At 45.7% G+C, this 12,388-nt stretch overlaps 3 protein-coding genes across 8 annotated transcripts; 1 reads left to right on the top strand and 2 right to left on the bottom strand.

The window, feature by feature from the left end:
• Positions 1-3,011: 3,011 nt before the first annotated feature.
• On the top strand, positions 3,012-4,811 carry LOC145959430 (uncharacterized). The gene has a single exon (XM_083078280.1). The coding sequence runs from the start codon at positions 3,012-3,014 to the stop codon at positions 4,809-4,811; it is 1,800 nt and encodes a 599-aa protein (XP_082934406.1).
• A 2,600-nt stretch (positions 4,812-7,411) lies between these two features.
• Positions 7,412-12,236, bottom strand: LOC145959419 (uncharacterized). 6 transcript variants are annotated; one of them, XM_083078270.1, is made up of 4 exons: positions 11,901-12,236; positions 11,663-11,798; positions 10,671-11,565; positions 8,760-8,856 (listed from the first exon to the last, which is right to left on the bottom strand). In XM_083078270.1, exons 1-3 carry the CDS (start codon positions 12,078-12,080, stop codon positions 10,676-10,678), a joined length of 1,206 nt encoding a protein of 401 aa, XP_082934396.1. In that variant the 5' UTR covers positions 12,081-12,236; the 3' UTR covers positions 8,760-8,856; positions 10,671-10,675. The 6 variants fall into 6 exon arrangements, with proteins under 6 accessions (XP_082934394.1, XP_082934396.1, XP_082934398.1 ...); XM_083078272.1 differs by having other exon boundaries at positions 10,671-11,188; positions 11,327-11,565; positions 11,663-12,236; XM_083078271.1 differs by having other exon boundaries at positions 10,671-11,200; positions 11,327-11,565; positions 11,663-12,236.
• On the bottom strand, positions 7,855-10,283 carry LOC145959434 (uncharacterized). Its single transcript, XM_083078285.1, has 2 exons — positions 8,967-10,283; positions 7,855-8,856 (listed from the first exon to the last, which is right to left on the bottom strand). The coding sequence occupies exons 1-2, from the start codon at positions 10,281-10,283 to the stop codon at positions 7,855-7,857; spliced, it is 2,319 nt and encodes a 772-aa protein (XP_082934411.1).
• Positions 12,237-12,388: the final 152 nt, after the last annotated feature.

The raw sequence follows: 12,388 nt of genomic DNA on the forward strand, positions 1-12,388 counted from the left end.
AATTATACAAAAATAGATTTACGTCGAACAAATCATCGAACGATCCGATTACGATTACATAACTAAGAATTTTTCTGCATTGATATAGCGAAATCCGATTTGTTTTCCGTCTCACACGGACTACTATTTTCTAAACACATGATATGTACAAATTAATTTTAAATTTATATAACTACAATGGTCATCGTGCTACTGTTTTACTTTGTTCCATTTAACGAGGATTTATTCAAGGAAAATTACAATTGCCAGAGTGAAAGTACAATCAGTCCCGCGAGAGAAATATATGTATTATATAATAAATCTAACGTAAGCTTTTTCGCAAAACATGGTCTGTAAAATTTCTATTCCTCGACTGTTATCTGTCAATTTCGAGAGAATGGAAGGCAAGTAGAGGAAATGTAAATAATGTAAAAGTCGATGTACTCTCCGATTGATTTGAATTAAAAAGACGAGAATTTATCTATATAAATAAATATGAATATCTCTTTTATCCGAGATTTTTAGAATTTTAATTTATTTATAAAGAATATATTATATATAAAGAATTTTTTATTTTATGTTTGAAAAACGCTGTAGCTTCTCATTAATTTCGCGAAATTTCACGAGCAAACGAGAATTCGGACAATGGATTATTTGCATTAAAGCTAATGTTTTTTATTTATATTTGCGGAATTTACGATTAAATAAAGAGAGGAAGGTCCTTTTGCGTTACTCATCGTCGCGCGAAGGAATCGCAAAGAATCGTCAACTGAAATGCGATGATGACGCGAACTAAAAACAGTATAAGCGACGAGAGGCGCCAGGATGCAAATAGATATATTCGATTTTATTGTGCGAGTCATCGTGATTTTTCTTCAGTTTCGATAAATAACAGGCAAGCAAAGAAAAAGGCGATTTTTTTAAGTACAGACGAAAACGATATTTTTATTCTGCGAAAATATTTGATATAAAAGAGGCTCTTATGTATTATATTATATATAGGAGTTCCATTATCAAGAGACACGGTAGTGTCTTTGCTAAGTCCCAGCGTAAGCAAAATGTACTCCGTGTATTATTACGCGAGTCGGATTGAGAGTATAACTCGATATTTTTATTTCTCATATAACCGCTCAACGGATCGAGTTCTTAGTAGAATTAATCGATAGCTTGGGTTTAAATTAAATAATAAAAGTGTTTTTATTTTTGCGCTACGTGCTCTGTAAACGGAGATATCATGATGCAAAGTCTGAAATGTGAAAATTTCGATTAAGAAACGTCGTCATGGTCATCGTCAACTCCTCTTAACGTAACAAAGAATATACAGAAATACGTTTCCAACGTCTGCCACAAGAATGCGCTAGCAGTGATTCACGCGACGCAGCGTTAGTAGCGCTCTGTGGTGTTAACGGTGCTTATAAATATGTTGTAAAAGGTTAAGTGTGTCACTTCAGGTAATTATATAAAATAATAATATACATATAACATTTATATATTTAGATTAGATTGTATCTATATTATTATTTCAGATTATATATATATATATATATATATATATATATATATATATATATATATATACAGGGTGAGCCATTTTAATTAACGCACGCAATTATTTCGGAAACAAGGCATTTTAGAGAAAAATGTTTCAGACAAAAGTTTTATGGTTTCGAGGGGGCCATAAGATGGTATCATTGGTTTGACCTTGAAGAGTTATTTGAAGGTCACATGAAGGTCACCTTCAATTTATTAAATGGAACCTACTATTTGTCATTACATATTCTTGTAGCTTATCTCGAGAGCTTTCCAAAACACTATAATTAAGTACCTTTTCGTTAAGTACTTTTTGAGTTATGAGGCTTGAAATAATTTCTTAATTTTACATAAACCGTAAAATATCTTGTAAAATATTCATTTTTCGATTATCTTATCTTAATACTTTTATGTACAAAATAATGAGAGGAATCAATTGGTGTAAAGAAAACACATAGTTGTTTTTAAGAAAAAATATGGAATTAATTGCAAATTATATATTTTTTCTTCAAAACAACTATGTGTTTTCTTTACACCAGTTGATTCCTCTCTGTTCGAAAATCATAAAATTCATCCCGAATTAAATTTCTTAGAATATTTCAAAATGTTCTACAACTCGAGAATTCAAAATTAACGGGCGTCGAGAAACTTCTCGAGATCTCTATTCACCAGAAAAACTCGATCGTTCGAGTTATCTCTAACTTTTTTTGGTCATAAGAAACGCGTGTCATAAACATTGACAATAATAATATCAACCGTCGACAAAATCAGCGTAACGTACGGGCATGCGCGCCCATACGTCACGATCAGCTGATTGCCAATCAGCTGTTCTAAAAAGACTGCGCGCATGGCAACCGCGAAAAAGCCGACGTCAGACCTCATCGGCGGCCAATTACGCGCGGCGCCATGAGGTCACCGCTAAACAATTAAATTTATTGGGCCACGTCGCAACGGGCCCAAAATTCCGCTCGCCTTATAACGGGCACCGCACGCGAGCAAGCCGAAGTCTCGCACTTTTCGTCAAACCGCTTTGTCAAACCGCTTAGTTAAACCGCATAGTAAACTGCTTATAACGATCGCTTACTCTCTTGGACTTTCCGCAATCTCTTAGATAAAACCGCTGATTAACCGCATTATACGACCGCTTACGAATTCGGAAAACGCATTTAGCTCGCTCTTGTTTCGCTACACCGCTCGCGATACCGCTCGCGAAAACCGCGCTCACTTTGTTATACCGCTGTTTCGCTAATCGAAATCACTGCACTAAACTCTTGTCTTTTAATTTTGACTCCAATAAACGTCAGTCTTTTGTGTGAACGAGGCGCACTTTTTTTTCTGAAAGACCTTCCGCTCTTACTGCCCACTGTCGGATTCGCTCGCGAACATTTTTGGTCCTTCGAGCCGGAGTTTTATCATCCTCATCCGCAGTTTCGTGGGTGACATCGACAGTGCCGATCAGTTTTGTGCAGTGAGTTTTCTGTAAAGACATGAAATCAGTTACAATGAGTGCCGATCTGAAGGCTTTGTTGGAGGCTCAAACCGACATCCACGGACGAATGTCTCGCTCCGTGGACAATCTCCGCAAAATGGGGGTCAACAATATCACCCTCGGCGCCATCCAAGCTCGTCTCACCATCCTCGATAACCTGTGGGGAAAAATCGAGGCTCAGCACGAGCTCATTCGGGCGGCTCTGAAAGAAAGGTACCATGAGAGTGAGTACGCCAAATCTGATTTTATTGATGTCGCGGAGAATACATACGTGACGCAACGCAGCACGCTAGCCAGTTATGCCGAAAAACTCAAGGGCGAAGCGCCTACCGCGTCCAAAAGCGAGCCAAGTCCAGAGCAAGCTTCAAGAATCTCGTTGCCGCGCATCAAACTCCAGACGTTCTCGGGCGCGTACGAGGAGTGGCCCGCGTTCCGCGACTTGTTTCTGTCAATAATCGGCGATAACTCGTCCATATCCGCAGTGGAAAAGCTCCACTATCTCCGCTCCTGCCTCCAAGGACCTGCGGAAAGTTTAATTCGTCCGTTACCTGTTACCGGGAGCAACTATGAGCGAGCATGGTCAATCTTAAGCCGACACTTCGAAAATAAGCGAGAACTTATCCGCTCCAACTTCGCCGCGTTCACCGCCGTGCCGAGGATGAAGGCTGAGACCGCCGACGAGCTGAGCCGAATCTTCAACGCCGTCACCACCGCCGTCAACGCGCAGGAGAGCATCGACAGGCCCATTGCCTCCCATGGGATGGACCTCTTTAACTATCTAATTGTCGAGCTCTTCGATCCACAAACTCGGCTCGAGTGGGAGTCCTCAACGTGTGACTCCATCGATCCGCCGAGCCACGACACCTTGACAGACTTCATATCCAAAAGGATACTTACCTTGAATGCCGCCAAGCCAAGGTCCGCCGCAAGGTCCGAAGATGCCGCACGGTCAGCGAAGTCGCACTTCACACAGCACACTTCCAACGCCTCCAAGTGCGTCGTGTGCAAGGGAGAGCACTCACTCATGCAGTGCTCACAATTCAAGGCGAAGTCCGCGAGCGATAGGAAGTCCTTCATAGAAGCCAACCGACTGTGCTTCAACTGCCTCGGCACTCATTTCATGGCGCAATGCCAGTCAGTTAAGACGTGCGTCTTGTGCCAATCTCGGCACCACACTCTGCTGCATGATGCGTATCACGCAACGTCTTCTAATGAGGTCAGTTCACTCTCCGCTGTGCTGCCAAAATCAGATCGCAAGGCGACCCTCCTCGCCACCGCACGCGTGACCATCGCCGACTCCAGGGGGAAGCCTCAAGCTGTCCGCGTCTTGGTCGACCAGGGATCCGAAGTCTCTCTCGTCTCGGAAGCCCTGGCACAACGCCTCCACTTGCCGCGAGCCCGCTCCTCGATTGCAATCGATGGGATCGGAGGAGCGCCATCAAGAGCCACCCGCGGAAGGATTTCCGTGAGCCTCTCTTCTGAGACGACCGGAGCTACTCTCTCCGTCGTCGCGCACGTTCTGCCGCGCCTCTCCTCATATTCCGGGCCGACGATGCGAAACCTGTCCACCTGGCCGCATATCCGCGGACTCTCTCTGGCTGATCCAAGACCTTTCGACCAGGATCCGATCGATCTTCTGCTCGGCGCCGACGTCCACTCAGCCATCCTTCAGGATGGACTCCGCAAGGGCCGTGCGGACGAGCCAATCGCCCAGAAAACGACTCTGGGCTGGATCCTGTCAGGAGGCAGCAGGACCACTCTCCGCTATCGCAACAGCTCCGCCAACCTCGAGCTGAACGAGCCAGTTCAGTGACCTTGAGAGCCGGGGAAGGAACCGTCCGCTCCTGACGCTCTCACACCGCTCTCACTTCGCAGTCCGTGCACGGCGGGCGGGATCCCTTGCAAAAAGAGGGCCGCCACCGACGACAGCATCCTGGCTGGAGTCCCGCAGGAGAAGCGATCAACAAAAGGGTCAAACCGCACCACACTAATTGGCTGCCAAGGGCAAGGTCGCCCCGGCGAAGCCAAGATCGTTGCCGCGACTATAACTGTGCGCGTCCACCCTCACATCAAATCTGTGAACTCACATCCGCACTTTTCTAGGTCTATCCGCAGTATTCAGCGACCAGGTCAGCCATCCGCTGCGGTGGATGACCCCAGCCTGGCTCCTCCGGGACGAAGCCTTCTGGCCACGCAACAGCCGCGACGTGCCCGACGGAGAGCTTCCCGAGCATCGAGCCGTCGGATCGCTCAACGCCGTCGGCCAACCGTTCACCGAGCCCGAGACGACCCTCCGCTCTTCTCCGCTGCATCGGTTTCTGCGAGCCACTGCCGGGTGTCACCGATGGCGACACAACGTCCCTCTGGTCAGCTTCCTGGGGCGTACAATACGACGCAGCCGTCACCTCCGGACACGCGAGACCGCCGCAACTTTTAAAGTTCTTTGTCTCGCGCTACTGTTCATTCATACACATTGTATATATTATATATATAGCATCTGTCCGTCACATTCATTCCGCGTTTTGTTTATCGTGTCTGTGGCCGCGTTATCCGCAACACTACTCACCGCGCATCTTCAAGTGATGCAAAAATTGATCGTCGAATTCTCGATACACCGCACGCGATTAATTTCTAGAATCACTTGTTACAGCACTTTACGTTGCGATTCTCGACGTTCACAAATTCACACATTCTCGGTACATTTACACCACTGTAGATATTTCATCACATTCACGCGTTACTTATTCTCGCGAAAGTCTCGAATGAACTGAGCAACACGTGTCTTTGTACTACGTCACGCATTCCATTCATGATCGCTATCAATAACCATCAATCGGACCGTTCGCGACACCTGCCCGAGCCCGAACACACTCGAAAATTTCGTCACGTACTGACGAGGCGGGCGGGATGTTCGAAAATCATAAAATTCATCCCGAATTAAATTTCTTAGAATATTTCAAAATGTTCTACAACTCGAGAATTCAAAATTAACGGGCATCGAGAAACTTCTCGAGATCTCTATTCACCAGAAAAACTCGATCGTTCGAGTTATCTCTAACTTTTTTTGGTCATAAGAAACGCGTGTCATAAACATTGACAATAATAATATCAACCGTCGACAAAATCAGCGTAACGTACGGGCATGCGCGCCCATACGTCACGATCAGCTGATTGCCAATCAGCTGTTCTAAAAAGACTGCGCGCATGGCAACCGCGAAAAAGCCGACGTCAGACCTCATCGGCGGCCAATTACGCGCGGCGCCATGAGGTCACCGCTAAACAATTAAATTTATTGGGCCACGTCGCAACGGGCCCAAAATTCCGCTCGCCTTATAACGGGCACCGCACGCGAGCAAGCCGAAGTCTCGCACTTTTTGTCAAACCGCTTAGTTAAAACCGCTCCGCATAGTAAAAACCGCTCATTCTCTTGGACTTTCGCAATCTCTGTATCAAACCGCTGATTAACCGCATTACACGACCGCTTACGACTTTGGACAACGCATTTTTCTCGCTCTTGTGTCTCTACACCGCTCGCGATACCGCTCGCGAAACCGCGCTCACTTTGTTACACCGCTGTTTCGCTAATCGAAATCACTGCACTAAACTCTTGTCTTTTAATCTTGACTCCAATAAACGTCAGTCTTTTGTGTGAACGAGGCGCACTTTTTTCGCTTTACGACCTTCCGGTCCTATCAACGCACTGTCGGATTCGCTCGCGAACAAGTACCAAGTCGAATTACCAACTCGGTACTCCCTACCCACTAAAAACCCCTCTCTTTTCACGAATTTCCTTTAACACACTGTCCCTCTGACTTCCCGAGATCTGTTTTCACATAACGTCAAAAAATAGTTATTATTACCTTGTTCGATGACTTTTGATGTATTGCTGTAATTGCTTGAAGGAGAAATGAATTTTCCGATAGATCGTACGTTCTCAAATTTAACGTAGATATCACGTTGCAAAAGACAAGAAATCCACACTAAATTATTAACTGAAAGTTTTTCTTCTTTCATAAACTGTATTCTTTTATTAAACTTTAACGTAATCACATTTATTTACTCACTCGATGAGACGAGAAATTTACTAATGACTCTATCACTAATCACTATTAATCACTGTCGAATAATAATTGTTGGCGATTAAAAATCACTCGATGAAAGAAACACGCGCGGACACGTTACTACACGACGCGACGACGCGACAATGCGACGATAATTGTTAGATTGAACGAACTTACCTGAAGTGAAGTTCGATCATAATTATGCCCTTTGTCTCGTCCGGATGGAGACTATGTAGTCGTGCTTCCGCACGCCCTCTCGACAACAGATTTTAAAGTACCGCCAAAAAGAAAAGCTCGCGCCTCTGCGAGCGCGAGTCGCCGCGCGCGCCGGCGCAGCGCGCGCCACGCCACCTCATAAGTTCCAATCATTTCGGCAAATCACCCTTCCTGGGAGTGGGAAATAATTGATGGGTGGGTGTCCATCCGGACGAGACAAAGGGCATAATTATGATCGAACTTCACTTCAGGTAAGTTCGTTCAATCTAACAATTATGCCTCTGTATGTCTCGTCCGGATGGAGACTATGTAGCTGTTTATAGACTAGGGATTTGCCAGTGGGAGTAATATAAATATTATTATGAGAGACTGTGAGCGAGTACTATATATTATCTAAGAATAATAGATAGATGTGTAAGTATAAAGTGTCTTATAGATCTAAGTATACAAAAAGTACGCTGTGGTCTTATAGAAAAATTAAAATTGCATGTTCTAAGAGCCATATAAACTTAAAATTAAAATAAACTTCTAAGACTAATGACAACATGGTCTTACGTAGCGATCTCATGGTAGAAGTAATTAGGGTTTTAAGATCGCATCGCTAAAATCCTCAGGGTTAATAAGAGGCCTATTGTAAAAATTTGCAAAGACCCTGGACTCGCCGGTCCAACCCGCCGCGCGTTTAATAATCTCGATAGAGACTCTCTTAGCGGCTGCTTGAGACGTTGAAGCGTGTCGCGTACTGTGTGCAGAGAAGAGGGAAGTATTTATGCCACATTCCTCCAAAGCCAGACGAATCCAGCGACCAATAGTTTGCGACGAAACCGCCCTATGGGGTTTAGAAAAAGAGATAAACAAAAAATCGCATGTAGAAGGGCGTAACTCCCTGGTAAGCTCTATATAATGTTCCATGAGGCGAACAACACAAAGATTTTCATGGTTTGCAAAGCGTGAAAAAAGGAAAAAGGGTTGAGAGCGACCCGGTGCTGAAGTTTTTATCCGATCTGGAACGCGAATCATCAATTTCTCTTCCAAAGAGATCTGCGACACTCTTATTAAACTAAGCGTTTGCGCTCTATGACCAGTAGCGAGAGCTAAGAGGAGTATCAGTTTTTTGGTGATATCTTTCAAAGAAACTCCTTCATATGGGTAAATAGAGGACAATTTAGCTATCACGGGGGCGGGGTCCCAGACAAAATCGTATCGCGGACGGGGCGGTTTGATTACCGAAACGCCTTTACAGAAACGTTTAACCATAGGATGATTGCCGATTTCGTTCTGCGAAATTAAGGAGATCGCTGATCTCATCGTATTCAGACATGAATAGGAAGAGATTTTGGGTAGCTCCTGGGCTAAAAATTGCAAGGTCTGAGCAGCCGACGGTGAATAGAGCGGTGACCTATGACGCTGGCAAAATTTCCACCAGGCACGAAGTGGGTAGGAATATTGTTTGATAGTCGATTCCGATAGGGAGGCTAGTAAAGCTGGTATTGCTGTATCTGGTACTAAGCGAGCCTTGAATGCCTCCCTGATAACTTCGCGACCCCCAGGGAAAGTGACCTCCATGATGGGTGACAGGTCCTGAAAGGTGACGATAAGAGTGAATAATTAGGAGGTAAGATTAATGGTTCGGAAATCACAAGACGACTAAACAACGGGAACCAGGGCTGTGAGGGCCACCAAGGCACTACCAGTGTTCCCGTTGCTTCGTCGTCAATTATCTTTCTGAGAACACGTGGTAGTAAAATGAAAGGTGGGAAAGCATAGAAGTTTAGATTTTCCCACGAAAAAGTGAACGCGTCTACAGAGATTGATCCCGGGTCAGGATACCAGGAAGCGTACAAATCACATTTGTTATTTATTGAAGACGCGAACAAATCTATATCAAAGGGACCAAAGACCCTTGCCACTCGACGAAATGCTGTAACCGATAAAGACCATTCCGTATCAGGATCCGAAGTTCTAGATTCGGCATCCGCGATAGAGTTTTCTATAGATGAAATATAAGAGGCAAAAACGAATATGTTGCGATCCTCGCACCAACGCCAGATTTGTCTAGAAATTTCAGAGAGATGAGGAAATTGAATAGAGCCAAACTTATTGATGTAGGCTATAGCAGTAGTATTGTCAATGCGGAGTAATATGTTGCAGTCGTGAAGATCTGCTGCAAAACAAAGCAGGCCGTTAAAGGCCGCTTTAAGCTCTAATGAGTTTATGTGAAGCGTCCTCTCACACTCAGACCACCAGCCATGAGTGCGCCTGTCGTGGCAAGAAGCCCCCCAGCCGTTCAAAGATGCATCCGTAAATATTTCTTGCACAAATCTGTCTGAGCGGATTTTGTTCGTCTGTTTGGGATTGGAAAAGATGTCGATCCACCATCTGAAGTCTTCCTGGAAGTGTGAAGAAATGTCCATTTCTGCTGAGTAATCCTCATTGTTATTGACAAGAGCTAAGAACTTTTCTCTTTCAAATCTCTTCGTATGAAGAAGTCCGTACTGAACTGCAGGGCAGACTGAGACGAGAGAACCGATAAGGCTGGCAAATTCTCGAATGGAACATCTTGTTCTGAGGGCCAACGATGTTGTTAAACTTAGTAACTTTGCTCTACGTGAAGGAGGGATCGTAATTGATTGCTCATTTGAATCGAAGATGAAACCTAAATACTTGCTTTTATTTGATGGCTCCAAATGCGATTTAGCGTAATTTACCACAAACCCCAAAGAGTGAAGAAGGTTAACTGAAGCGTTGACGTTAGCCCGACATTCTTCGTTGGACGAACCTAAGAGGAGAAAATCGTCCAGGTAAGTTATTGATTGATAGCCTTTTTTACGGAGATAGGTAAATACAGGTCTAAGAATCTTTGTGAATATGTAGGGAGCTGTGGACAAGCCAAAAGGCAGAGCCGTGAATTCAAAGGTCTTATTGCGCCATTGGAAACGAAGGAACTTTCTATGGCCCTCAAAAATTGGAACTAACAGGTAAGCATCTTCCAGATCGAGGGTTGCCATATACGTTCCAGGAAGCATGAGGCGAACCACAGTACGCCAATCCTCTAATTTGAAGTGTGGAGGCTCGATGTATACGTTGAGGTCTCGCAGATTCAAAATAAAGCGTTTCCCTCCTGATGACTTATCTATCAAAAAGAAAGATGAGAGGAACTGGTCTTTGCTAGGTTCAACCTGTGCGATGGCTTCTTTTCGCTGTAGACGATCTATTTCCAAGTCACAGGCTAGCGCAGCAGATAACGACAAGTTGGGCTCAGAAAGATGAGCCCTTGATGGAGGCGAAATAGTGAAAGGAATGCGGTAGCCTCTTATGGCACTCAATACAACAGGGTCAGAGGTGATACTCGACCAAGATTCGTAGAATCTATGTAAGCGACCGGCCGAACTTACGTTGTCTAGTGACGGCGACGAGATCTGGTCTGAGACCGGGAGCGGTGGCGTTGGCTCTGGTGATAATGAGCCCCTGTTCGGCGAGCCGACGAAGGACGGGCAGGGGCCTTCCGGTTTCCCGAAATCCTAGACGCCTGTTGGTGAGATCGATATTGTGTTGACTGGCGGACCGGTTGTAACGCCTTTTTTCCTATCGGGGGAGCTGATTTGGAGACATCACGGGCAGTTTTTTCACAGACCTGAGCCGCCTTGAGCGTTTCGGCAAAATTTTGCCCGAATAAGAACTCGTCGATCGGAGCTGATTCTGCAGCATTTTTGCCAACGATATTGAGAGAAGGCTTGGTGAAAGCTCTTCTCGCCAGTGAGAGACGGTAGTGGTGGTCCGCTAGCAGATGAATGCCTTCTGAGAAATTTGTCAGAGCCGACCTTGCCTCATTCTTGAGATCTTGCAAGATCTCCGGCTTCAGCAAGAGCGACATGCCCGAGCCGAGGGCGTTGAGGGAAGCAGCCACCTGTGCCTGTGAAGATGACTGATATTCGTCCCGTTTAATGACCGACGGGGTCAGTGCTGCGATTAGCTCTTTATTCAGCTTTGGTGGAGCCAGCGATGATAGCTCCCCCTTAGGTTCATATTTAGACAGCAGGTTAGAACGCACCTCGTTATTGAGACCGCCTCGCGACTCCGTCTGGATTGCATTCAGAACCGTAGGATTCCAGGAGGATGACGTAGGGGGTGTCTGAGTTCTCCCGAACAAATCCTCAACCAAGGTATACGCCACGGGAACAACTTCCGGAACCTGGGATTCCGGAATGTCTGTGGCAAGAGGGGAGGCAAAGGATACGCTGCCAGTTGGCGTGGGACTCACCTCATTGACGCTAGGAATCGTCGGCGAATCTATGTATGGAAAGAAGGAGACAGAATAGAAATCACATCGGTTATGTCCTCCCTTTGTCAGTTGCAGAGGGGGGGCTGGGTCAACAGGAGGACATACCTGGTACAACGCCTCGGTCAGCTTGTGCGACCGTGTGTTCTATTGTATTCTGCTCCACGGCGCCTGGTCTAATTGCTGCTAAGGGCGATGCTGGGCCCTCATCCTGTGGCGGGATAACCTCTATAGGCGATCTAACCTGACATAAGTCTAGGTTATGTGGGCTGTTGCGGCGCACAAGAAAATCTCGAAAATCTCTGAGAATTTCGCTATAACTTTCCCTGGATCGGGAACGCCGTACCGAAGAATCCCTCGATGAGATGCTGTCCGATGAATGAGCATCCCTAGATCTTTCTCTCCTATGTCTCTCTCCTCGAGCACGTTCGCGCGATTTTTCCCTTGAGGAATGTTTACGGGACGCTCTTCTGTCCCTAGAATGCCTCGAGAAGGATCCCTTTTTTGCGCTTTTGTGCTTAGGCATTATTCTAATGGGTAGAGCCTGAAAAGAGACTAAAAAATGAAAATAATAACTACGGTACACGTTGTCGACACGAGCGAACAAAACACAATGAGGTGGCGTGGCGCTCGCGGCGACTCGCGCTCGCAGAGGCGCGAGCTTTTCTTTTTGGCGGTACTTTAAAATCTGTTGTCGAGAGGGCGTGCGGAAGCACGACTACATAGTCTCCATCCGGACGAGACATACAGAGGCATAATTACGACTCGGCGACTGCAAGCAGTTTTTTGTCATGGTAGGTTGCGGTAGGTTAAGGTACTACTGGCGCTATCGAA

This window comes from Camponotus vicinus, unplaced genomic scaffold, assembly GCF_025532165.1.
Source record: "Camponotus vicinus isolate PSW18456_S1 unplaced genomic scaffold, iyCamVici1.0 SCAF_1, whole genome shotgun sequence".
Lineage (NCBI taxonomy): Eukaryota > Metazoa > Arthropoda > Insecta > Hymenoptera > Formicidae > Camponotus > Camponotus vicinus.